General features: G+C 49.8%; 1 protein-coding gene across 3 annotated transcripts; it reads left to right on the forward strand.

Moving 5' to 3' along the window:
- The first annotated feature begins 417 nt into the window (after nt 1–417).
- On the forward strand, nt 418–25,952 carry POLA2 (DNA polymerase alpha 2, accessory subunit). 3 transcript variants are annotated; one of them, XM_060019225.1, is made up of 18 exons: nt 418–858; nt 4,318–4,442; nt 4,953–5,044; nt 5,260–5,317; nt 8,798–8,904; nt 11,120–11,313; nt 11,937–12,025; nt 13,276–13,431; nt 14,352–14,414; nt 15,098–15,140; nt 18,573–18,697; nt 19,274–19,312; nt 19,993–20,066; nt 23,031–23,142; nt 23,413–23,519; nt 24,347–24,406; nt 24,671–24,797; nt 25,453–25,952. In XM_060019225.1, the coding sequence occupies exons 1-18, from the start codon at nt 780–782 to the stop codon at nt 25,600–25,602; spliced, it is 1,800 nt and encodes a 599-aa protein (XP_059875208.1). In that variant the 5' UTR covers nt 418–779; the 3' UTR covers nt 25,603–25,952. The 3 variants fall into 3 exon arrangements, with proteins under 3 accessions (XP_059875208.1, XP_059875209.1, XP_059875210.1); XM_060019226.1 differs by having other exon boundaries at nt 23,034–23,142; XM_060019227.1 differs by lacking the exons at nt 418–858; nt 4,318–4,442; nt 4,953–5,044; nt 5,260–5,317 and adding an exon at nt 6,773–6,842.
- The last annotated feature ends 385 nt before the right edge of the window (nt 25,953–26,337 follow it).

Here is a 26,337-nt window from a genome sequence, read left to right on the forward strand (position 1 = left end):
ACACAGAGGGACGACAAGCCCGTCCTCTCCCGCGTTGGGCACAAAATGGGACATTTAAGGGCATATACACGACAGCGCCTGCGCACCAAGGCACGGAACGAAAGGGTGACGAACATACGTCACGGAGTTTCGCGAAGCCCGGAAGTCAAGGCATCGGCGGCTGGTGCAGAACCGCGGTTTCGGTTCCGGGAGTCCGGGTTTTTGTGCGCCCAGGCCTTGCTTTCGCGCCCGGCTGGGGATAACTGCGCAGCCGCCGTAGGGCGGGCCGACCGCCAGGCGCGGGCGCGCGAGCGGGCGCGCATGCGTTTGTGCGCACGCGCCCTCGGATGCGCGTGCGCGCGTATAGTCCGGGAACTGGGAACAGGAAGCAGAGGGGAAGGGGTGGGGTTGAATCCGGGTCTCGCGCATGCGGGCGGCATACAAAGCATTTGGCGGGTTTTTCCGGGCTGCTCAGCTCTAATCCCGTCTTGAGATGTTCAGTGGTGGCTTTTAGGAAGCTGGACGTTCTCCCCAGGAGAACGACTTCTCAAGATTTCTGCTCTCTTCCTTCAGGCGTTTGGGGGCTTCAAGAAAAAGAAAACGTGTTTCTCCGTGACTGACGGCTGGGGCCTTCCGACGGCCTGAGGTCTTGGGCCATTTGGTCACTCTCCGTCTCGGTCCCTCGGAGGGTGAAAGGATCAGAGGGAGCTCGTCCTGCTCATCGATCTCCACGCCTGTGGGTTTCTTGGCGTCAGGTCGGAGCTGGGTGGGCCCGGCCCCGGCCCTCCTCCTGGGTCATCATGGCCGTGTCCGCCCAGCTCTTGGTGGAGGAGTTGGAGATCTTCGGCCTAGAATGCGAGGAGGCTGTGGTTGAGAAGTGTGAGTCCCTTGCCCCCTCCCTGGACCCCAGCCCAGGTTCACGCTCCCGCTCGGTTCCGAGGTTCACCTCCCCTAGATGGGGCTTCTCCGTGTTTGTGAGATGAGTTAAACTGAGTATTGAGGTTTGGGATGTGAGGACTGTGAAACGCTCACAGGGTACTGCGTGGGTTCCCAAATCAAAAATAAGAATATGAAGAGGGATTTTAAATCGGCGCAGTCTCACCGAGTTTGGAAAATGCTTAAAGCTCAATAACAAAGCAAGAGATGTTGGGGTTTTGAAAAGTAGCTTTTTATTCCTGGCTCCTCCCTTTCCAGCCTACACCTAAACTTCTGCTGAAGCATCACTTTTCATCAAAACTGTTGGTGGTCTGTGCAAATATGAGTCCTTTGAGGTGGGTTCCTAAAATTGAATTTTAGCTTTGGAAGGAACTTTAAGGAGCTTCTCAGCTGTTTACAGATGGAGAAACAAATAAGGAGAGTTAATTGCCTGAGCTGGTCTGTGAACCAGGTCTCCTGTGCCCGAGTCTGGTGCTGCGTTGTATTGGTCCATCGTATCGGTCAGGGTCTGGGGCAGTGTAAGGAGTTGTTGGAAGCAAAGTCTTTGGAGGTGTGGACAGTCTCAGTTTTAGAAGCAGGGTGATTGTGCACCTGCCTTAATCATTCATCAGCATATTGAACTTTTTTAATATATAAAACCAGGATGCAAACGTGGTAATTTATGAGAGACCAGAATACTCCAAGTTTTTATCTCCAGGGCATTCTCTTCCTAACAGGAGACTTGAATGAGAAAGCCAATCATAGTCAGAAATTTATTTGGTGAGCCTGAAATCGAAACAAGAGAATTTATAAAGGCTTCCATCTCATGTAGGACTACATTGGCAGTGCTGTTGGAATTCTAGACTTGGTATTCATAATTGCTAACCTCGCTGGGATTTTAATATTGCCTGACAGTCATACCATATTTCCCTGGTCTGTTCACCCTGAGTCTCCTATGATTATTCGTCACCTGCCGCGCCTTTAACGACCTTCTGTCCCACTCTCACTCTCAGCCGACGAACTTACTTCCTGTTTTGCTGAGAATAGAAGGAATTAGAAAACTTCTTTAAGCTACCCCCATTACTTCTTCCCACTGACCTGTGTCTGTGCCATATTCCTTGCCTCCTCCCATTACAGTAAATAAATTCTCCATATTCCTGGCAAAAGCCACATGCTCCACTTGAGTCCTAAATCCCATTCCTTCTCCTCCTCAAGGACATCACTCTAATAATTCTCCCCTTATTTTCCGTTTTTCTCTCTATAAGGTTTTTTTTCCTAATAGCCTAGGAATGTGACTCTTAGACTCCCTCCGTTTAAATACTCCATTGTCCCGCCTTCCCACTCCAGTTATCTTCTCCCAATTACAACAAACCTCCTCCTCAGGATTACCTGTTCTTCAAATTTTTCCTCTTTAAGCCCACTTCAGTCAGCTTTTTCATCCCCACCACTTCACTGAAATTGCTCCTCTCAAGGTCACCGACGACCTTCACCTAAAGCCAGGGATGCATTTTCAGTCTTCGTTTGGATGAATAGCAGCATTTGATGCCATTTATCGTGTCCTCTCCTTTAAAACACGTTTTTTCTCATAGCTGCTTGGATGCTCCTCCCAGGTGTTCTCTACCATGCGTGTCACCTCCTCTCAGCCTTTGCGGATTCACCCGCCTCCTGAGCCCCGAGATGCACTCGGCTTCTTGGTGATCTCACCTGGTCTCCTGGGTTTACATTCATGTGTTTGCTGATGACTTCCAAATTATATCTCAGCCCAGACCTTTTGCCTGATCTGCGGGCTGGTCTGCCTCCTAGATGTCTCCAGCTGGATGTCTCATTGGCATCTAAACTCCACGTGTCTAAAGCTAAGCTCCTGCTTCCTCTCCTCATAGTTCCTCCTGCTGTCTCCCCAGCTCAGTTAACTGCCCCCTTCCAGGTGCTCAGGCTAAACCCACAGCATCATCCTTGTCGCCTTTCTCTCTTCACACCCCATATCCAGTCAGCAAATCCCACTGGCTTTACCTTCAAAGCGTTTCCCACCTAGAGTCCAACCACTTCTCCCCCTCGTCCACTGCCACCACCTTGATCCAAGCCACCATCATCTCTCACCTGGACTTTGCCATGGTTCTCTTAATTGGTCCCCCTGATTCTGCCCTTGTCCCCTTCAGTCTGCTTAACACAGCAGCCAGGGTGACCCTGTTGAGTGGAAGTCAGATCGTGTTACTGCTCTGTTCAAACCCTCTGGTGATTTCTTGGCTTGCTCAATAATTACAGTGGCCAACGGTCTGCACCCCCTTCATCCTTTCAACTCATCTTCTGTCGCCTCCTTCCTCAGTGCATCCCAGCCCCAGAGGCCTTACCGATCTTGCTTCTCCCTCAGGATCTTTGCCTGAAAGCTCTTCCCCTCAACACTGTCTGACTCGCTCCTTTACTTCCTTCAAGTCCTTACTCAAATGTCACCTCCTCGGGCTTCCCTGGTGGCGCAGTGGTTGAGAGTCCGCCTGCCGATGCAGGGGACACGGGTTCGTGCCCTGGTCCGGGAAGATCCCACATGCTGCGGAGCAGCTGGGCCCGTGAGCCATGGCCGCTGAGCCTGCGCGTCCGGAGCCTGTGCTCCGCAACGGGAGAGGCCCCAACAATGAGAGGCCTGCATACCGCAAAAAAAGAAAAAAAGCCACCTCCTCAATGAAGCCTTCCCTAATCACTGGGTTTAAAATTGCCAGCCAGGGCTTCCCTGGTGGCGCAGGGGAAAAAAATTTTTTTTAATTGCCAGCCCCTCCCCCCACTCCCCCACCCCTGTCCAAGCTTTATTTTCCTACAAAGCACATTTAATTGTCTAACGTATGTGTTTTACTTATTTGTTTTATTTTTTCATTTTTTTTAAATTATTTATTTTTGGCTGCATTGGGTCTTTGTTGCTGAACGCGGGCTTTCTCTAGTTGCGGTACACGGGCTTCTCATTGTGGTGGCTTCTCTTGTTGAGGAGCAGGGGCTCTAGGCGCGCGGGCTTCAGTAGTTCTGGCATGTGGGCTCAGTAGTTGTGGCGCGCGGGCTCTAGAGTGCAGGCTCAGTAGTTGTGGCACGCGGGCTCAGTAGTTGTGTTACACGGGCTTAGTTGCTCCGTGGCATGTGGGATCTTCCCAGACCAGGGCTTGAACTCATGTCCCCTGCATTGGCAGGCAGATTCCCAACAACTGAGCCACCAGGGAAGCCCTACTTATTTGTTTTCTGTTTCCCCTCCATAGTGAGCTGCGTTAAGGACAAGGGTGCGTCTCTTTTTGTTCACTGCTGTGTCCTTGGGCCTCGAACAGTGCCTGTCCCTAGTAGGTGCTGAATAAATTTTGATTGAATTTAAGTAGAGGATTATTTTCACTTTTCAAGATGAAAGCTGCAAGCAATGAACTAAGTTCTTACGTGTCTAATTTCCCCCTGCAGTGATAGAGCTGTGTGTTCTGTATGGACAGAATGAGGAGGGAATGGCTGGCGAGCTTATAGCCTTCTGCACCAGCACACGTAAAGACTGCCTCACCTCAGAGACCCTAAACTCTTTTGAGCATGAGGTAAGAACAAACTAAAAAAAAAAGAAAAGAGAAGAAAAAAGAACAAACTGTAGGCGAACTGATAACGTAACTCTCCGTGTCTACTCAGTCGGGAGACAGTGCACTGTATTGAGAAGAGTGTGGGCTTTGGAGTCGGGCCTGGATTTCAGTCCCAGTGTGAGCTTGGACCAACTAACCTAATGGCTCCGAGCCTCAGTTTCCTCTCCTCTCAGTGGTTCTCTTGATCTGTACTTTTTATGGTTATTGAATGAAATGAGAATGGATGTAAATCACCTAAAACTGTCTTCAACAAATAATTGGTGTTAATATTAGAACTGCTATGTGTTATAGGGAAACAGTCACAGGTGAAGTCTTTAATTTTTGGTCTTGTGCATCTTCTGCATTCTTCCTTTGAGGAATTTTATATCTTTGATTATGTTTCAAATGCCCATTATTACCTCATGGCTGTGGGGAACGCCTCCTCTATTACTTGACTATGGAATAATATATTCATTATCTTTTCTTCCTCAGTTTCTGAGCAAAAGATTGTCCAAAGCCAGGCTCAGTGCCTCCAAGGACAGTGGGCATGCGGGAGCCAGAGACATCGTTTCCATACAAGAGCTGTATCCTTTTCTGATCAAGGCCTTTGCATCAAACCACATATTGTATTTCATCATTTATCTATTGTTATTGTTGTCATTGCATTATTGTTATCTGTTGCATGTATAATTTTAGAAACAAGCAACAAATGTAACTAATACTCAGATTTCTTATTTGATCAACGCTTGCCTTAGATTTTGGGTGGAAGTTTATTGTTTCTCTTAACCAGTGTTCTTAGGATTGAAGTGGAGGAGGAAGAGGAGACCCTCTTGAATGCTTACACCACACCCTCTAAGGTGCGTGTGCCGTGTTTGGAAATTGCATTCTACACACAGCATTTTTTTCTTTAGTCTAAAAATATCAGCACAGCGTTTGAAGTTCTAAGGGAGAAAATTCACCACTCATACAGTTTCCTGCTCTACTTCCACTTATGCATCTTCCTTTCCGATCACATGCATAGATGTTTATGCATGATGGCAGTCCTCGTGGACACATGGTTGTCCTGCTTTCTTCAGTTATCATATCATAAAATTTTTATAAATGCAATTTCTCCATAATTACTCTTTTTTAATGGTTGCCTAATTTTGTATCAAGTGGACTGTAACTGAATGATCCGACTTGGGTGTTGGACCCCAGTGTGAGAGGTGGAGTAGGGCAGTGGAAAAGCATTGCCCTCCATGCCTGAGTCAGAGACCTCGGTGACCTTGAGTGAGTTGCTTTTATCTCTCTGAGCTGCCTTTTCCTTTCCTTTAAAATCAGGATCCATTCATTCACTTATTGAGCAGCTACTATATGCCAGGCACTGGGTGAACTGGTGAATGAAACAGGTTTGGGTGTGCTCTGCCCTCAAGAAGCTGGCAGCCAGCGCCAATAATATCTCCTATCTCAGAGGGCTTGAAAATTAAATGAATGTGTAAAGCGCCAAGCCCAAAGCAATGTATTCAGTAATATCAATAGTAGTTACTCTTTATAGAAAATATGTTTGTGGAAATCCTTAACCAGGGAGTAAGCCTTAATCTTTCAAAGTAAATTACATTGTAAGAAAGGAGGTGAATAGTTTAGGTGCGCCTGTCCAGAGCAAGAAAGCGAAAATGTTCACAGTGTTCTGCAGGACTGACTCATGGTAATTCAGCTCTCAGTAGACTGATGCATAAGTCAGGTGCCAATTTACTTAATTTACTGTTGACGTATACACCCTTCTGATGGCTGAAATACCATATCAAGGACACCCCATTCCTGCTACAAAAGTACCTAAGAGGCTCAGTCACGGATTAAAATTTGTGACCCTGGAATCAGAGCTGAGAGAGTTGGGTTGAAATGAGCAAACAATTTGAAATATGTGTCTGAAGCTCAGAGGAGAGGCAGAATGGGGCTGGGCTAGAAACAGGAAAAATGCTTAGAACCGTGCCCATCACACAGAAACTGTCAGACATCAGTGGCAGCATGATGACAGAGTCAGAGCCAAGCCTTGGCCTTTCCCACCCAAACAGTGCCCGTGTCAGATCTTAGGGGCAGCGGTGCCCCTGTTACAGAGGTGAATATGTCAGTGGTCTTAGCTTGTCACCATTAAATATTTGGCTTGTGCAATTGACAGCTACACTTTTGCTCCCATGCTCACCATAAATCTTGGCTCTCCACATGTCCTTCCTGCCAGGGAGAGATGCATTCGCCTGAGGATTTGAAGTTCCCATGATGTCGGCATTATGATTCTAATAAGTGAATAAGCTGGCATCCTTGGCTACAATTTGGGTTCCTGTGTGGTGTGAGGATATGCTCACCCCAGGATGTGAGACTGTGGTCCCTCGGTATTTCTCATTACAGGTGAATGAACTGGCACGTAGTATTAGTGAGTCTCCTGAGCTTGGTTAGAGGGAGCGCACCCCCAAGGAGCGTAGCTGGAGCTGGTTTGCTGACACAATCAGGTTTCACCGCAAGGTCTGAGGATGAGAGCCACGAGGCTCTGCTCTCTCCCAGAGTCCCATCCTCTGTCCATGTCCTGGGAGACCTAGAGTTCTGTAGCCCACTGTATATTGAAGGGTCTTTGGGGGAAGTAGTTTGAGAAAATATATCAAAACCATAAAATCTTTACCATCCTATGGCCCAATAATCGTCCCTAGTAAGAGTCTCCCCTAAAAAAATAATCCAGGGCTTCCCTGGTGGCGCAGTGGTTGAGAGTCCGCGTGCCGATGCAGGGGACACGGGTTCGTGCCCCGGTCCGGGAAGATCCCACATGCCGCGGAGCAGCTGGGCCCGTGAACCATGGCTGTTGAGCCTGCGCGTACGGAGCCTGTGCTCCGCAACGGGAGAGGCCACAACAGTGAGAGGCCCGCGTACCGCAAAAAAAAAACAAAACAAAAAGACAAATCCAAATTCTAGGAAAAGCTGTGTGTGTGAAAATGGGCATCTCAGCATTATTTATAGTCACCAGAAATTACAAATGCACCCAGAAATAGAGAAGTAGTTAAGTAAATTATTGTATATCAGTTCAATCAACACAGCTACTAAAAAGGATGAAGATTGTGACAATGTGGGAAAATGCTCATAATTAATATAGAGCAAAAAATTCAGTGTGTGTATTACTTAAGTGAAGGTTCATATTCAAAATAAGATTACAACTATTAGGATTTTTTTAATTGGAAAAATATTGAAATACTAGGAAGGAATATTTTTATTATTTATTTATTTATTTTTTGCGGCACGCCTCTCACTGTTGCAGCCTCTCCCGTTGCGGAGCACAGGCTCCGGACGTGCAGGCCCAGCGGCCATGGCTCACGGGCCCAGCCGCTCCGCGGCATGTGGGATCCTCCCAGACCGGGGCACAAACCCGTGTCCCCTGCATCAGCAGGCGGACTCTCAACCACTGCGCCACCTGGGAACCCCTAGGAAGGAATATTTTTAAATGGCTCTTGTATAAGGGTGGTAGCATAAGGGTCTTTTTAAAATCTAGTTTCCATTCCAGCTCCTTAATGGTGGTTTTGAATCCTTTCTCTCCCATCTGTTCGTCGTCACCCCTGTAGGCAGCTTTGGTGGCATAACTTAAACCTGCAGCCAGGAGGAGCCCAAGGATAGGGGAATGTCTGCAGACTAGCTGGCCGCCTGGTTGCCGTCCAGGCAAGGATTTTGTCATTCCTCAGCCACAGTTGGTCGTCCCAGACTCTGGGGAACAATGGATCTCGGGATTTGGGGGTTTCACCCTCTGCTCTGGGTATCTCTGGATTCTTGATGAGCAAAACCCAGAAAACAGAAGTGACCATCAGTGAGGCATTTGCTAAGTCCTCTCCAAGTATGAGCTCACTCGTTATCTGCCTGGAGTCACTCCCTTCTTTAATTTTGAAAATGCGTGGTAGACTTTGCCAAAATAAATAGTAACATGGTCCCATCCCTTGTCAGGAAAATGTGTCCACGCAGGTCAGAACCGTATGCATAGCAAAACTCACAGCTGTTGTAAAGCAAAGAGAGGTGGGGAAGGAAAGTGAACACGCGAGTGATTTGAGAGGACAGATCGCCTGCTTGGCAATCCTTTTTGGGGAATGTTGGCGTTTGTTTCATAATTGCCTCCCAAATGGAGACATGATACTGATGAATACTGGGTTACAGTTGACGAGGATTTCTCTCTGAGATTATACTTGGAAAATGGGGCCTTAAGAAGAAAACCAACCCTATCCTATCTGTGCCCTTCATTCGGGCACCGTCCTCCCTTTCTTCCTAAGGAACTGTACACTTAATTAGCAGCCTGGATCTAGAGTGACTGGGCTCTTTTCCTCTTTTGTTTCTAGGGTTCTCAGAAGCGAGCTATCACCACTCCGGAAACCCCCCTCACAAAAAGGAGTGTGTCTACTCGAAGCCCCCATCAGCTCCTGTCACCATCAAGTTTCTCTCCAAGGTATGGCTCATAATTAATTCAGCTGCCCAACAGCAGGCCTGCCCTTGCCTTTCTCTGGTTTCTAGTGGCGGCTGACACTACAGCATGACTGAATGAATATGAGTGGACTGTTACCTCTGCAGTGAGCTGGCTGGAAAGCCTATGGCTCTCTGCCCTCCCTGCTCTCTTGTCCTGTGTGGAAAATTACTGTTTCTTACGGTAATTAAGGGAACTCACTTTCTACCTGCTTTTCTGTGGCTCATTTCCTAGATCAGGAACTGATATCTTCTACTGAAAACAACCTGTCTATTCAGAAGTTGGGAGGCCTTTGAGTCTTGCCAGTAGAGGCAAATAGGTTTCCACCTGCTTCTGTTAGTTTGTGTGTTGTTGGGGTTTTTTTTTTTTATCTGAAGTATTTATTTTTAAAAAAGAAAAGCACGTATCTTTGTTCATAATGTTGCGTAACCTGTTCTTTGTCCCTCACTCGGGTTACAATTAGTTTCTGAGAGTTTTCTTGTCACTGGGAATCTACACCAGCTTAATTGGTATTTTATCCCTGCTGCCACCTCTGCACATAAATCCACAACGATCACATGTGACTTTTGGAAATCCATAAATGACATGTCTTATGTGAGAGAATTCCATAGATGAGAGCTTTACTGAGAAGGAGAAAGGCGCTGCCACATCAGGATGAGGCAAAGGAACAGTGATGTTAACCAGTTAGGGAAACACTTGGCTGCTAGGAGTCACTTCTTCTAGACGGAGCAGAGCTTAAGACTTTCTAGCCCTGTCACATTAGAAAGGAGATGATAGGGAATTCCCTGGCGGTCCAGTGGTTAGGACTCGGTGCTTTCACTGCCGTGGTCCTGGGTTCAATCCCTGGTCGGGGAACTAAGATCCCGCAAGCCACGCGTCATGGCCAAAAAATATTAAAAAAAGAAAAGAAAGGAGGTGATAGCCGTCATTCAAGCTGAACGGTGGTTGGATTCTGAGGGACGATTTGACTTTAGTGTGGTCCACTCCTGCTTTCGGGAGTTCTCAAACGGGCTTCCGAAGTGAGTTTTCCAGACTTAGAAGGGCATCTTTGGATGCACAGAGATGGTTGGTGTGGTGTACAGAGATGGTTCTCATAGGTGCTGGCACCATGACAGCAGTTCTATCCTCTCAGCAAGCAAGGCTTTGCAACTCGTAGATCTGTCTACGGCTGACGCCCTGTGAGCGACTCCCTGCATTAAAGGGCCGGCTGTAACGCCCACCCCATGGAGCTTCACAGGGAGGAGCTCGGAGCAGTCGGCGATGTGCTGCCCAGTCATTTTTTAATGCGCGCCATTTTTTAATGCAAGCTGACATTAGAAACTGGCTTTGTAATTTATGAAAGTAACTTCTAAATTATTCAGGTAGAGGCAGCATTGGAGATAGAGGTAATTAATGAAGCTTGCTTTCTGTAGCCTCCCTGGGAAGGAGGAACTGGTAGCACCCATTGCAACGGTGCCCCCATAGAACTTGTTCCTGCAGAGTTTCGGAACATTAAATGAAGCCTGTTTTAATTGGACCTCTCTCTACGCCGTGTTCATGACCAAAGGGTTAGAAGACCTCGCTGTCCTCTAAGCAGATCAGCAATACCCGTGTGTCCTTGGAGGTGGAATTTATCAGTCAGTGAGTGGAAATACGAGAACTTGTCCGTTGAGACTCGGAGAATGGGAGTGTTTGTTCACCAGCTGACAGAACTCGTTATGCGTCCACCTGCAGAGACACTGGGGAAAGCTGATTCATTTCATTTAACTTCACTTCATTGCTGTTTCTACCTTGAACTGTGTCGTGAGGTCTTAGGTGTATGCACGGCAACTTTTGGCTTATCCACAGTTCCAGGCTCTGATGATGTTCTAACAAACGCTGAAAATTCGTAAGAAGAAAATAGTACTCGGAACTTGCTTTTTCATCAATTCAGAGTTTGGGTTTTGTTTTACTTTGTTTAGTTTTAAGCCAGGAGAAGACCTTTTAAAATGTGTCCTTGCATCTAAACTCCTCTGAACACGTTTGGTGTTCCTCAACCCCCTCGTTCCTGAATTCCTTAAAGGCCCAGAATGTGCAACCCCATTAAGCTGGTTAGATTTATAAACTGTGAGGCCAGCCTGGCGCTCCTCCAAATCTCCATTTTCAAGAGGCAGCCTCATCCTATTCCTCTCTCCTTTTAGGTATGAACACACTAACACTAATGTCTTTTGCTTCCAATTAGTGCTACTCCCTCTCAGAAATACAGCTCGAGAAGTAACCGAGGAGAAGTGGTTACCTCCTTTGGCTCAGCACAGGTGATGTCTTGGTCCGGGAGAGAAGGAGCCAGTAACATCAGCGTGAAGGTCTTGGGGTATCCAGAGCCACTAACCGGGAGCTACAAATCCATGTTTCAGAAGCTCCCAGACATTCGAGAAGGTAATTGTTTTTCTCTTTGAAATTCTGGAGGATATAAAACCACCCGGAAGGGTCTCGAGTCAGTACCAAAGCTTCAGCTAGGCTGGTAGAACAAGTTTCAAGGTTGCCTTTGATAGATGTCCTCCGGGTGCCCCTATTAGTAAAAGGATATGAGCTGATAACTCTCAGTATTTCTCCCAAATCACGTCACTTTGCTAAAGAGAAAGCACATAACCATTTCCCAGTAACAACCACTTGAACTGTGTAAAGAAAGCCAATTAAAGTGTTAAAGGAAGCAAAGACATTTATGGCTTCTTCCTTGTGAAGAATGGAAGGCTTTCCCGGTTGGGCTTGGCTTCCTCTAAACCTCCCTGACGACCTGAGTGAGAGGAAGGCTAGAGTGGGAGCCAGACTGACTCTGGGATTGTGCCGCGTGACCCCCTGTGGCCAAATGGAAGGCCGGGCTCAGCAGCCCAACATCGGGAAATTGGCTCGGCCTTCAGAAAGTTACGAACTGGCCGGTGTCCTAGGCACCCTTCCTGCTTCTGTAAAATGACTGACTTTAATGTTTTACAAGGTGCTATGTTTTCTCTTCTTGGCAAGTAAAATGTCTTAAACACACTTTCTGCCCTCTGGGATTTCAGTTCTGACCTGTAAGATAGAAGAACTTGGCAGTGAGCTCAAGGAGCATTACAAGATTGAGGCTTTTACTCCTGTTCTAGTCACAGCACAAGTAAGAGTTATTCTAATAATCTTTCCTGAATGATATTGTTTTTTTAAATCGATGAAAAAGCAGCCTCCTGCTTCCTTTTCACTGATCGTCTACCTTCTAGTTAGGACATCTATCTGGGATGAATTTGGTAAAATGGGTTATAAGTGCTCTCTGGTTTTGTGACCAGAGAAAATCATTTCCTTTGCACTTGTATTAGAGTCTTGCCTGTAAACAAAGATTGAGGGATTCAAGCATTCAAGTATCAGGATATGAGGACAGCAGCAAGGTGAGGATCTCCAGAAACGGTGACTCACAGTCTCTCCCCTTCTCTGGCCTCTGTCATTAGGGACCAAGTGTTGCCAATCGTGTCTTTATGTCATAGTTTAATCTGGCACGTGCACCAGTGCTTTCTCTCTAGAACGTACTTTAAGGGGAGATGTGTTCTCAAAGATTCTTTATGGTACCTCTGTCATGTGTTTGCATTCAGAGAAGAATGGCCAGTTGGGGAAGATAGGCAAAACCATGTCATATAAGGAAGTTTTGGGGGAATTTGGGAGGAAGTAGTGGAGGGGAGTCTGGGATGTACGATCTCGTGGGGAAAGATTAGACTTCCTCAGTTTGCCCCCGGGAGTGGGAACAGGATAGAGGAAGCCACAGAGAGGGAAATTTCAGCTCAGTTTAACGAAGAACTTCCTGTTAAGAGGCACTCTGGTGTGTGGTTCAGGATATGGCCCTGGAGCCGAACTTCTGGGCTTCAAACCCAGGCTTCTCCCACTGTTTGACCTTGACTAAATTATCTAACCTTTCTGTTACTGGTTTTTCTCATCTGTAATATGGATGCAGTAATAGCATCCACCTTCGGTTGCTGTGAGGATTAAATGAGTTAATACACGTAAGCCTTTAGAACGGTGCCTGCTGTTTAGTGAGCTCAGTAAATGAGAGCTTTTGTTAACGGTTATCCAGGGGTGCGGTGCATGGGCTGCTGGGGGTGGCAAGGGGGCAAGTTCCCCTTAACTAGAGATGCTCTGGCTCAGGCAGCCACTTAGAGGGGCTCAAGCATTAGGTGGTGGGCAGACTAGATGCCTTTTAAGGGTCCTTCCACCCCAAGGAGCCAGTGATGATGTTTGTGGTCACCTCAGGCTCAAAATGATGCCCCGACAAAAAAAAACGTGTGTTGTTGTTTTGAAAAGGTCTGTGTCCGTCTTCATTACGTTGACCAGATTTTGAGCTCCTGTCCCAAAGACTGTCATTCTTATGTGTACCTTCGGCAGGAGCCCGTCACCCTGCTGGGCCAGATTGGCTGTGACAGCAACGGGAAGCTGAACCACAAGTCGGTGATTCTTGAGGGAGATCGGGAGCATTCCTCAGGCGCTCAGATTCCAGTGGATCTATCTGAGCTCAAAGAGTATTCTCTGTTTCCTGGACAGGTGAGATCAGGGGCGTCTCCCACTGGGCACGGGCGTGCTTGTTTGCTCCGTAGTGTGTGTAGAGGGCTGTGGCTCCAAGAGTGAGCGTTTCGTCGCTGGCCAGCTGCCCCTCGCTTTTGACGTCTGATGCCATGAGGTGTAGCTGGAGCTCAGGCCCAAGAGGGGACACCAGTGTAGGGATTTCAACCTTCCCCCATATGCTCGGACCTTAGCTCTGGGATCTGCTGCCAGGTTCAAACCCCAGTTCCACCCCACAAGGCGGGTGATTACAGAGATATTACTAACCTCTCAAAACCAGAGTGTCCTTGCCTGTGAAATGGGGATGATAATTCCTACCTCACAGGAGAGGTAAAATGAGGTCACCCATGTAAAGTACAATTATTCTTACGCCAACATAACCCCCTTGGTTTGTTTTCTAGAAAAATACCCCCAAGTTTACAATTACAGAATGAGAGTAGCTGGACAATACTTCTTTTTTTTCTGGCTACGTTGGGTCTTCATTGCTGCGTGTGGGCTTTCTCTAGTTGCGGCGAGCAGGGGCTACTCTTCCTTGTGGTGCGCGGGCTTCTCATTGCGGGGGCTTCTCTTGCTGCGGAGCATGGGCTCTAGGCATGCGGGCTTCAGTAGTTGCGGCACGCGGTCTCAGTAGTTGAGGTGTGCGGGCTCAGTAGTTTTGGCTTGCGGGCTCTAGAGTACAGGCTCAGTAGTTGTGGTGCACGGGCTTAGTTGCTCCGCGGCATGTGGGATCCTCCCAGACCAGGGCTCGAACCCGTGTCCCTTGCATTGGCAGGTGGATTCTTAACCACTGCACCACCAGGGAAGTCCTGGACAATACTTTTAACTCTATCAGAGTATAACTTATTCCAGACCTCCCGTTCATCTCCCCTGTGATGCAAGCCTGTCTGCTGCCTGTCTTTCAGGTTGTGGTTATGGAAGGAATCAACACCACTGGTAGAAAACTTGTTGCCACCAGACTCTACGAGGTACCGGTGTCCCCCCACTCCCCCCCGGTTTGCTGCAGGCAGTGTATGCGGTTCTGTCTGTCCTAGAGCCCGTCCTTTGTAAGGGCCCAGTTATTTGCTTCTCAATTCTCTGTCTATAGAGTGGGACTTACCTCTAGGTCAGGGCCTCGCAAACTGTTCCCCTAAAGGGCCAGACAGTAAATATTTCAGGCTCTTGCAGGCCGTATGGTCTCTGTCACAATGTCAGCTCTGCCATCGTAGCACAAAGGCAGCCATAGGCAACCCATAAACCAACGAGTGTGCTGTGTGCTAGTAAAGTTTACTTACAAACACAGGCGGTGGCCGGATTTGCCCCACAGCCCGTGGCTCAGCCGCCCCTGCTCTAGCAACAGGCCTCCACAGATTTCCAGAGGATGCGAGGAGAAGTAGCAGGACCCATCCTCGCCCAGCAGGACCCTGATCCTACAGGCACCTGTTTTGCTCCTGCTTTTTGCTGGGTGTTTTATGAGTTTAGCCGTGACCTTGTGCTACCCAGGTTTCTTTGCCACTCGGTAAAGAAAAGTGGCAGGACCATCAACTCTGTAGGCTTTTAGCTCCAAGGGGCAAGACACCCGCAAACACACCACCATTCAGTGCTCACCGCATTCCTGACCAAAGACAGTGCCGGGGGCAAAACCTCACCGTAGCTTCTCTCCTGTTTGAAGGGCGTGCCTCTTCCGTTCCATCAGCCCACTGAAGAGGATGGAGGTAAACTTTGCTTCAAACATTATTTTGCTAACAATACGGGTGGAGGGTGGTGGACAAGGGTACAGGAGCGCAGTTCCTCAGGCCCCAGGGAAGCTACACGAGCTGTTTGAGAGCACCATGCCGGAGCTCCAAGGGCGACTGTGGATTGGTGGGTTCACTGGCCCTTTGTGGAAGGCCAGGGGTCTGGGCCTACATGGCTTTGTCAGCGTTATCGCCTGTGCTCTGACTCCACAAGGACTGTCGTTTAAAGACTAATGTTTAACAGGTATTTGAAGGTAGCTTTGAAAAGGGAAAAGAACAGCTATTTATTTATTTATTTAAATTTAAAAAATTTTTTTAAAGAGCAGCCATTTTTAAAAGAATTTCTGTAAATGCCATGTGACACCCTGGACTAGATCCTGGAAGAGAAAGGGGACATTAATGGGAAAACTAGTGACATTTAAATAAAGTCAGGAGTTAGCAGTAATATACCAGCATTAATTCCTTAGTTTCAACAAATGTACCATAGTTATATAAGATGCTAGCATTAACATTAGCGGATGCTGGGTGAAAGGTGTACATATGGGAACTCTGGACTATGTTTGGAACTTTTCTACAATTCTAAAGTTATTCCAAAATAAAAAATGTATTTAAAAATGAGGCAAATTTCTCAGAAAGCCTAGAGTTATTTGGTCACTAACCTAGATGGGAAAAGACGAACATTTTAATAAACTTTGCTTCAGAACAATTCCAAGCATTTTTGTAAGCAAAGCAGAAGACTGCTGAGGATTAGCAGGGAGATGGCTGACACTAGCACATTGTCAACACCCCCTCCACGTTAATATCGTGTGAGGTCATTCTTAGTGGCAGCTGGAATCAGGAACGAAATCTAGGAGTTTATGACATTGCACATTCGCTCAGAAAATAAGTGTTTATGGAAGCAAGAGTGCTGGTACTGGATCGACTTCAGGTAACGAAGAAAACAGACAGGGCTGAAATGCCCAGAGCCTGAGCTGTGCCAGGGAAGCCTTTGGAAGCAGTTGAGTAGGTTGTTAACAGACAGTTTGTGAGCAGCGTCTGGGCTCACAGCACCCTGGGTGTGGACACACAGAATAGGATGTGAGCCTGGCCCTCCTGGCACTCACCGTTTACCTGGGATTGACGTCTCCTGTAGGCTCCTCAGAACCATTAGCTTTGTCCCCCGCAGCAGCACGGCACTGCTGGGTGTGGCGAGTGTTACGCTTCCCCTTGAATTCTCTTTCTCAGTTGAGTTGTTGCCACTCTGGTAGGTGAATAATGGTCCTCATTCCTGGAATATATTCCTGAACGTATTACTTTATATGGCAAAGGGGACTTTGCAGGTGTGACTGAGTTAAGGCTCTCGAGATGGGGATTGTCTAGGTGAGCTCAGTGTAATCACAGGGGTCCTGATAAGGGAGGGCAGGAGGGTGAGAGTCACAAAGATTAGAAATGTTAGGCCGCTGGCTTCGAAGGTGGGGGAGGGGCCATGAGCCACGGACTGCAGGCAGCCTCTGGAAACTGGAGAGTGCAAGAAAACAGATTCCCCTCAGAGCCTCCAGAAGGAATGCAGCCCTGCCCACCCCTTGATTTTAGGACTTCTGACCTCTAGGACTGTAAGATGATAAATGTGTATTGTTTTAAGCCGCGAAGCTTGTGGTAATTTGTTACAGCAGCCATAGGAAACTAATGAAACTGCCTGTTAAGAGGTCAGGGGGACTTCCCTGGTGGCGCAGTGTTTAAGAATCCACCTGCCGATGAAGGGGACACGGGTTCGAGCCCTGGTCCGGGAAGATCCCACATGCTGTGGAGCAACTAAGGCCATGCGCCACAACTACTGAGCCTGCACTCTGGAGCCCGTGCGCCACAACTACTGAAGCCTGTGCACCTAGAGCCTGTGCTCCACAACAAGAGAAGCCACCGCAATGAGAAGCCCACGCACCGCAACGAAGAGTAGCCCCCGCTCGCCGCAACGTGGCCAACAAAGACCCGCACGTGCGGCCAACAAAGACCCAAAGTAGCCAAAAATAAAATTAATTAATTAAAAAAAGGAAAAAAAAAAGAGGTCAGGGATCTTTGGGTTTTGTTGTTGTAAGCTACAGAACCAGGTTCAGACTAACTTAATAAAAAGAGAATTTGTTAGGGGAAATCCAGGTAGCCCACAGACTGGACAGGTGGCTGGAACAGGCTTACCACACGGATTAGGGCTTAGTAACTCGAGGTGTCCAGGTAGCAGGGAGTCCCCCGCTGTCTCTTCCAGGCATCTCTGCTGGGGTGGGTCAGCGCCAATCTTTTTCTGTCCTTGGGTAGTTCACCTTGAGATTCCAGAATCCAGAGGAGAGTGTGAATGGCTTAAGCTGGGTCCCGTACCTGCTCCTTGGCTAGGGGAGGACAGTGCACCTAATTTACAGCCCCCCCTGGTGGAGGGGGGCGCTTATGGAGGACAAGGCTGATTCTCCACAAGGAAAGCAGACGCTGTGAGGAAAAGGGTGCCCCAAAGCAATGGCCCTGCACCCCATCACACAAGAGTCTCCCGTCCCAAGCCTTGCACCCCAGCCTGTCATTGTGGACTCCTCGAGGTACCAGATTCTCCAGCTGCACTCACCAGCAGATGGTCCCTCACACCGAGCACTCAAATCTCGGCCATCCGGGCCCCTGCCTTGCCCTGGCTTCCGGCACACCCTACTTACAAGCGTAAGCAAAGTCGCAAAAAGGCAAATACCACAAGATTCCCCTCAGACGAGGTTCCTAGAGTCGTCAGAATCATAGAGACAGACAGTGGGAGGGTGGGGGCCGGGGGAGCAGGAGTTGGTGTTGAACGGGAACAGAGTTTCGGTTTTACGAGATAGAAAGAGTTGTGGAGAGGGGTGGTGGTGATAACTACACACCATTATGAATTTACTTAATACCACTGAAATGTTTACTTAAGATCAGAGGGAATCCCCTGGAAGTCCAGTGGTTAGGATTCGCTCTTTCACTGTCAAGGGCATGGGTTCAATCCCTGGCTGGGGAACTAAGATCCCGCAAGCCTCTCAGCGCAGCCAAAAACAAAGGTTAAGATGGTAAGTTTTGTGTTATATGTATTTTACCAAACCCCCAACCCACCCCACCCCACAAAGTAAATGTTGGGAGGAAAACCATGTAAGCAAATGGTACTTTGATCAAGTCTCTCCAGATGCCCACTTCCCTACCATGACTCATGCGCTGCTGGTAAATATCTATCGAGTTCTAGTTGTTTGCATACTTACCTGTCTCTGCCAGCAATGGAGGGTTCTTTGAGGGCAGGATGAGGTCTTGCTCCTCCTGGATTCCTGGAGTTGCACACGTAAGGAGACTCTCAGTGAATTGAGTCCCGTGGCATCTTTCCCTAATTGTCCTTTCTCCCACCATCCCAGCGTCCTCTCATCAGCATCTTAACAATCTTTTCTTTCTTAGATTCTGAGCAAATCATGGTCCTGGTGGCCTGTGGGCCATACACCACATCTGACAGCATCACATTTGACCCCCTGCTCGACCTGATCACCATCATCAACCGTGACCAGCCCGACATCTGCATCCTGGTAGGAGGCCCTCCTGGGACAGCTTCACCCGGGGAGGCACCAGTGGGAAAACTGGGGGGTCGGTCTTAGAGAAAGGTCTGATGAGGTTCTAAATTTTTAGGATGAGTGTGGGACTCTCCTCCTTTTTAAAAATATTTTTTAGTGCTCAGCCTACACCTTTGGCGAGGTGAGGTGTGCGTGGAATTAATCCAAAAGCCCGAGCTGTTTTGCCGCCCTGCCTTGACTTTATAGTATCCCCACCTCTGTCTCTTACTCCAGTTTGTGAGCTCACCTCTTCTGAAAACTCACAATACAAATGCATGGAGGTAGATTTGCTGGGTTGAGAAAGGAAAAAGCCCGGTATTGTAGGAGGCAAAACAGCTAGCATCCAGGCGTCAGGTCCTTCTGCCTGTGATACTAGCTGGGTGCCCCTGCCCCAGCTGCTGCCTGGCCCAGGCTGTACAGGTGGCCTTGGAGGGACGATGGACCCTGGACAGACAACTGCTAGGAGAGGCTATGTGAGGGCACTCACACACACGTGTGGTTCTGATTTGTTCTTTCGGTACCTTTGTTTCTCCCCTGCGGCTTTATCTGCAGTTTGGACCTTTCCTGGATGCTAAGCATGAACAGGTAGAGGTAAGTGACTGGGGTTGGGAGGGAGAGATACCGGATACTCACATTCAGTCAAGCCCCCACTGTTACTTTCGTCTCTTTGAGTTTACCCTGCATCTGTAACAACCTAAATGAATCCGTGTGGCTGATCAGGAAAGCATTATCACAGGGCATTTTTAATAAAGGTACTGAATTTGAGGGCTTCATTTCACCAGAATACAGAGCTGTTTGGAAGCTGGGGGAGGGGGATCCAGCTATCCGAGTCCCGGTCCTCCTGGTGTGCGACCGACCCTTGGTGCTGAGGCAGGTGCCCGCGGGTCCTGGAGGTGCGCCTGTGAAAGTACCTTCCTGGCTGCTACCCTCAGCTCCATGACCCACATCATCTTGCCATCCTTTGAACTTAAAACACAAATGACCCTTCTGAGGACATTTCTTCCCTTTGTCTCAGGAGGTTTTACCTGCCACAGAAAAGATTCCAAAACCCTCTTCTTCCTAGTCGTCCCCTCGGCTCACTTTCAGGAGGACTGATTCTCCGCCGCCTCCTTCCTGCCCCCAGCTAGACTCAGCTCCTGGAGCACAGAGGCCACTGTGACTCCTTCAGCTCCTTGCTCAGGGGCTGGCCCCCAGGGTCATCTGACAAGCGCTCAACAAGTGAATAAATGCCAAACGTCTCCCCTGTAAACCTGTCTCCTCTTTTCTTGCAGAGCTGTCTACTGACAAGCCCATTTGAAGAAGTTTTCAAGCAATGTCTACGAACGATTATCGAAGGGACACGAAGGTCAGAGTTCAAAATACTGGGCAGAACCTTACGCTTCCTAAGTTTCTCCAGGGCTTCTCATTAAGAAACTGAAACTATTCAAAAGTCGTGGTAGTTCCCATCCTTATATCCTTTTGAACTACAGAGATCAGATAGAACCCTTGAACTTCAAGTGCACAGATGCTGAGTGAGGAGGCGTCTTTGTAAAACAAAGATAAACACACTTGAAAAGGCTACACAGACTTGCGCTCTTCCCTTGCTCGCTCTTTCCTTCCTTCCTCCTCTCACTCCCTTTTGTATAAACTCATATTCCACGGGAATCTTCCCAGGGTGGTGTTTGATGACTTACACCACAAAATCCCTTGTGTGAGTGAGTTTGGGGTGAGCCCAAGTCCTTCCCCGAGTCAGTGCTTCCCTCGTTTCATGGGCGCCGCCGGCTTGTATGAACCATCGTAGAAACTCACGAGGGTGGGGATCTTGAATGCTTGCCCCAGACCCTAGGGACGAGACTGGGAAAGGTCATAGCAGTGATGAGAAATGGGCAGTTCTAAATTGAGAGAAAAGCCTCTATTCCAGGAAGGGTCTAAGCTAGAAGTAGAAAGTTTTTCAGGAAGCTGACACCTCCGCTTCCTGTCCCTTCCCTCCAGCGCCAGGGTTTGAGAGAAATTGCCCTTGGTGGTGGATCTCCTCCTCTGGGGATCTGCCTCCCTGTAGCTGAGCTCATCAAAAACAAACATTCCCGAGGCTAAGCTTTTAAAAGTAAGTCTGTAACAAAGGTGGTTTTTAACACAAGATGTATAATCTTCTGCCCCTTGGCCGGGAGACCTGATCTCAGGTCTTGATTAGCTTGATTAGCTGTAACTCTACCTTCTTGTACCAGCAGCACGGGCCAGTGTCGTAGGCCTCTCGGACTGGGGAAGAACACCCCCAACTGCCCCAGAGTCAGGGGGCATGAATTGTGCAGGTGACAGCCTTGCAGCTGGATCTGCCCCTCCCTCCCTCCAAGTGAGATAACATAGGTGCCTTCCCTCTGCCTCCCAGGTTTGTTGTGACCCTGAATGAGTTTGTCAGACCTGGAGGCCCCTAGCACTCCTCAGGAGATAAATCCTGAAACACGGGAGCAGGGCTGGTGTCCCTGTTTTATCAGCCCTCAGATCCCCTCTGGGATAGGCAGGGACTGCGGGGCGGTGCCCTTGCGCAGGCTGGGTGCTTTTCGATTTGAGATGGGGTTCTGTTTTGGGTTCCTCACCCCGTATGGTATTGACAGCAGTGCTACAAACAAAGAACAAACCAGGCATTGTTGCTCTGGGGGTGAGCTCCCAGCACCACCAGGCACTTTCATCTGAGGCCAGTGTGTGCCTCGGGGAGAGGGGCTGCCCCACCCTTCCCAAAACAGTATAAAAATGGCCCTCCCTTGGGGGGAATTTATTTTTATTCTGAGAGGTCAGAAACGCAGAGCATTAAGCTGATTTATCAGTGAAAACCAGAGCCAGTGAGGAAGCACCTCCCCTCGCAAGAGCCCAGCAGGGGGGGGGGAGCTTGAGGGAGGGAGCGGCTGCAAGGCCCTTCCCCACCGTGGTGTATGAAGTTGTGCAATGCTCAGCATAGTTGGAATTTTCTCTCGGATCCCTCCCCCTGCAGCCAGCCTATAACCCTGAGCCAGAGGCCCGCTTCCTCCTTAACTGTTGCTCTGCCAGAGCCTGCACAGAAGCAGAGCAAGTCCATCTCTTAACGGCGGCCAGCCGTGCCTCCGCCTTCCTGTCCATTACGGACTGAGCCCCGGGGATCTGAAGCACAGACTGTCCCCTTCGGGTCACCCCCCGGCCTGTCTGCCAGACTTCAGCACCCAAATCCATAGACTTGGCTACTTACAGGGACTTAACTTTCAATGTCAAAGGGACTATAGCTAATTCGCAAAGTGCCTTTGGTCTCAAGATTCTGAATTTCCGCTGCAGAAGCCTCACTTCACGCTTTGAGCGGGCCTGACAAACAAGTGACAGGTGTGACAACCATCACCAACACCTTTATCCCATGTGAGAGGCAGCCACGTCCCTATACCTGCACAGGTGCCTGTACCTGCCTCTGGGAAGCCACTGCGTCTTAAGCAAGAGAGGGCGCTAGAAGTGAGAGCTATTGGTGGCTGTTAAACTCGCCCCAAAGTAACACTTTCCCTCTTTACAATAGACCCCACCCCGCCAAGGACAGGTTTTTTTCCCCCTTTCTTCTTCTGCGTGGCTGGAGAGGTTAAAGGTTGGCTTCTAGAGTTACGGGGTTTTTCTTCACTTACACCTTGTAACCCTAGAGATTCTCCTGCCTCCATCAAAGGAAATGTCTGTCATCTCTGCTTTTACTGTTGCAGTTAGATATTTCTTTCATCTTTGTAAGACAGGCTGCTGAGAAAGAAAAACCAAGGGCGTTGATTCCCTGTGCGGGAGGGGTGGGCGGGGCGGGCTCTTGGCGAACCAGAACCTGCCGTGCCTTCCCCTCCCAGATCTGCTCAGCCTGCCGGGTCCCTCCCGAGGGAAGAGGTCCCCAGCCAGGGAGGCTAGTGACGCCTAAAAGCCACGTCTGTTCACACAGTGTGAAGAGTCAGAACTTTGGCTTCAGATCTGGCTCTGAGGATTTTCAGTCAAATCCTCGTCTTTCCTGCTTTCCTAGATCTCCGTTTCTTCTCCCCTTTTTCTACGAAACAGTAGTCTTCTTCCTCTCTCGACTAGAACGTCATACGGAGCCAGGAGAAAGCGTGTCCTGGGAGAGAGCCATGAGCCCCATCCAGGTGGTTGTGTGTAAATTAGGACAAGTCGTCTCTCGTTCCTGGTGTCCCACGGGGAACGGTACCCCGCCTTCATAGGAGAGCTCCGTTCGGAACTTCTTCCCTGGAAGTAGCCTCTTGTGTCCAGCTCTGACCCTTTAAGTCTGTCACCCAGCTATGCTAACTCAGCTGCACTCATTTTCCTTCCTGTTCTGATGCTTTTTTTGTCAAAGTAGCTCCGGCTCACACCTCATCTTCGTCCCATCATTGAGAGACGTGCACCACGAGCCCGTGTACCCACAGCCGCCCTTCAGCTGCTCCGACCTGCCTCGGGAGGACAAAAAGGTACCAGCGTCCCCTCCTCGACCAGGCAGCCAGAGTCCAACGTGCCGAAGGCGACCCAACTCGTCCCGGAAGCAGAGGGCGGGGGCGCCTTTGAGGCACACATGCCTGCGTCTTAAGCTTCTCTTTGTAACAGGCAGGCGTGTGACTTACTGTCCGTTGGGTTGGTCCCCCTTTCACTGGTCCCCCCAGCCCTTGCAGACCCCCCATTTTCATGGGGAAGAAGTTTCTAGCTTTGGTGTGCAAACGTCTGTCCCCCCCTTCTCATTTTAGCGAGTGCAGTTTGTGTCCGAGCCCTGCACGCTCTCCATAAATGGAACGATCTTTGGCTTGACATCCACCGATCTGCTGCTCCACATGGGGGCTGAGGAGATCAGTAGGTGAGAAGGGTTTTTCGGTCCCGCAGGCAGTTCCTCTGGATCCTGGTCCTGTCCTTGGCCAAGGGGTTGCTTGGCAGGGTTGAGAGGGCAGCCCCTAGAGCAGCACTTTCTGCCAAAGCCTTTGGCCACTGAGTTTCTCTGCACCCAAGGGGAGCGGTGGGATGCATGTGTTTCTGTTACCACTTGTTTCTGTGGTGTTTGAGACCCTGAAGGACCACATTCATTCTGTCTTTGCACTTAACTTCTAGTCATAGAAGTTCATCTACTTTTCTTTGTTTGCCACATTTGTGACCTAAACAAGATGTCCCTGCTTGTAGAGGGTGACTGTGAATTCACCCCGCAGGGTGTTCCCCCTTCCAGAACAGTGTGTAGCCCTGCGGAGGATCAGACACAGCCAGAAGTGTTGAGCTGAGGCTCAGCGGTTCACTGCTCGCATCGCCATGATGGGAAGGAGTGTGGAGCAGTTTGCGTCCTAGGCGAGACTGGGTGTGTGTTTGTTGGCTCCGGTTGGAGGAGCAAGGGTCACGCCGGCTACAGCTGGCCTCGCGCCGGCACAGACTCCACGTTCTCTGGCACGATGCAGAGCTGGTGATAGCCTGCCTGGGCCCTGATCGCAAGGTGTTCCTGCTCTTTCCCTTCTCAACCCAGTGTCCTGCTCAGCAGACCGAGCATTTGCGGGCAGGTCTTTAAACTTCCCCAGAGGTACCTTCTTGTCACACGCCTTGGCCGCGTCGCTTCTCTCTAGTTTAATAACTCCTTCCCGAGGAGAAACAGGCACTGATAAACAAGGTTCCACTTTCCGTTTCTTGCTTTTCTTCCTCTCCTAGTTCTTCCGGAACTTCAGACAGGTTCAGCCGAATACTCAAGCACATCCTGACGCAGCGGAGGTGAGCCTGCCCGACGGAGTAGCTGACCGTGAAGGGAGCGCTTAGGGCTCAGGGAGCTCTGACAGATTTGACCTCGACACCTTTCCCAGGCCACTACCAGGGAACTCCACCCTGGGATGACAAGCCTGCGTCCTGTCCCCTAAACACAGAGAAAAGGGAGAGACGGTCTGTGAAACCGTGGAAACCAGTGACATAGAGGAAATCCATCTGGGGAGGGGGGTCCCTGAATCAGCTGCCGCTGACTGTCTCTCTCTGTCTCTGCAGCTACTACCCGCTCTACCCTCCCCAGGAGGACATGGCCATTGACTATGAGAATTTCTATGCCTATGCACAGCTGCCCGTCACCCCCGATGTCTTCATAGCCCCTTCAGAGCTGAGATACTTTGTGAAGGTAGGTTTGAACTCCACCATTTCCCAGAAACGCCAGAACCAGTCTCAGAAAACAAATGTTAGTAAAGTGCGTAAGTGAGCAGCGCCCCCTCGCTGCCCTCCCCGCCCCAGGGCACGGCACTCCGTCAGCCCAGCCTGGGGGCGCCGGAGACAGGTAGGAAGACCCTCAAACCATGGTTCGCACCTGAGGCCACCTCAGGTGCCCTGGGCTTGCCTGCCCCCCTCCTGAATTCTGAGATGACCTCCAAGCAGCTCTTGGTCACTCTCATCTCTGCCGCCTGAGGCCCTGCCCGGGGATTGGGTCCCTCACAGGGAGTCCACCTGATCAAGCCCCTCTTGCCAAACCAGAGCCAGTTCAACCTCTAGAGGTAAACTTTTTTTCATGTTGGGAAACAAATAGATCAAGTTTGTCTCCAAGTTTGGGAGCTTATTGTCACCCTGCCGAGTCATCTTCTTTATTTTGTTTCAGAGACTCAAAAGGTTCTGAGTTTTCTAATAATAAATTAGCATATTTGACTTAGATGGTTCTGTCGGCCTGCGTTTCCATTTTATAAAGTCCTCTTTAGGGTCTAATCGCTAGATGAGTCCAGCTTTTTCACATCAGTCCCAATGATTTTGGCCTTTCCAAATCCACAGTCTTTCTTTCCTTCCCCCAGGACATCCTTGGCTGCGTCTGTGTGAATCCCGGGCGCCTCACCAAAGGGCAGGTGGGGGGCACCTTCGGCCGACTCTACCTTAGGAGGCGGGCCGCGGGCGCCGAGGGCAGGCGGAGCCCATGTACTGCTGCCCAGGTGGTCAGGATCTGAGTCTCGGTCCTCTGTCATCCCCCCGTCGTGCGGGCCTCCCAGACACTGAGAGCCCGGGAGTAGACATCTGCCAAGATCCCACCCATGGAAGGAGAGGGGGCAGCCAGCTGGGGAGGACAGGGCTGCAGGCAGGGGGCCCAGCGGGAAGACCTTGGGCAGCTGGACCCCTACTCCACGTCGAGCTTCTCTGGAAGAAGCTGTTGTTTCTTCATGGACACTAGGAGCCCAGCAAGAACTGACTGTGGACGCGGTGCGCTCGGGAAGGTCAAGGCTTTGCGATTTCCTACTGAGTCAGACATAGAAACAACTTTTGGAGATATGAAAGTAAATTCTGTGGCTTCTGAGTTTAATCTTTTTTCCGCTCCGTCTTTTTCCTGGTAGTGAACAAAGAATGTTGCCCCCCCTGGACCTCTGCAGCGTCTGTCACACTGGGTTCCGCCCAGCCCCAGCCCCGATCCTCCTAAGACTGCTCCCAAGGCCCCCGCAGCCTCTGTGCTGAGGAGGCGCTGGGCTCGGGCCATGGAGCGAGCAGCTGGCTGCGGGCCCGGCCCGCCCAGTACGGTCCTCGCCGGCCTGCTGTGGTCCCAGCCTGACCCCTCCATCGGGAGGGGCGGCCTCCCAGAGCTGCGCCAGAGCTGGATTCCCCGGCGCTGGTTCAGCCGAGTCACCAGCAGCCTGGGGCTCACCTCTAGCCCAGAACACTTGGAAGGCCAGGCCTTCCAGGGTCCCCAACAC

The sequence above is a fragment of the Delphinus delphis genome, chromosome 8 (genome assembly GCF_949987515.2).
Source record: "Delphinus delphis chromosome 8, mDelDel1.2, whole genome shotgun sequence".
NCBI classification, from domain to species: Eukaryota; Metazoa; Chordata; class Mammalia; order Artiodactyla; family Delphinidae; genus Delphinus; species Delphinus delphis.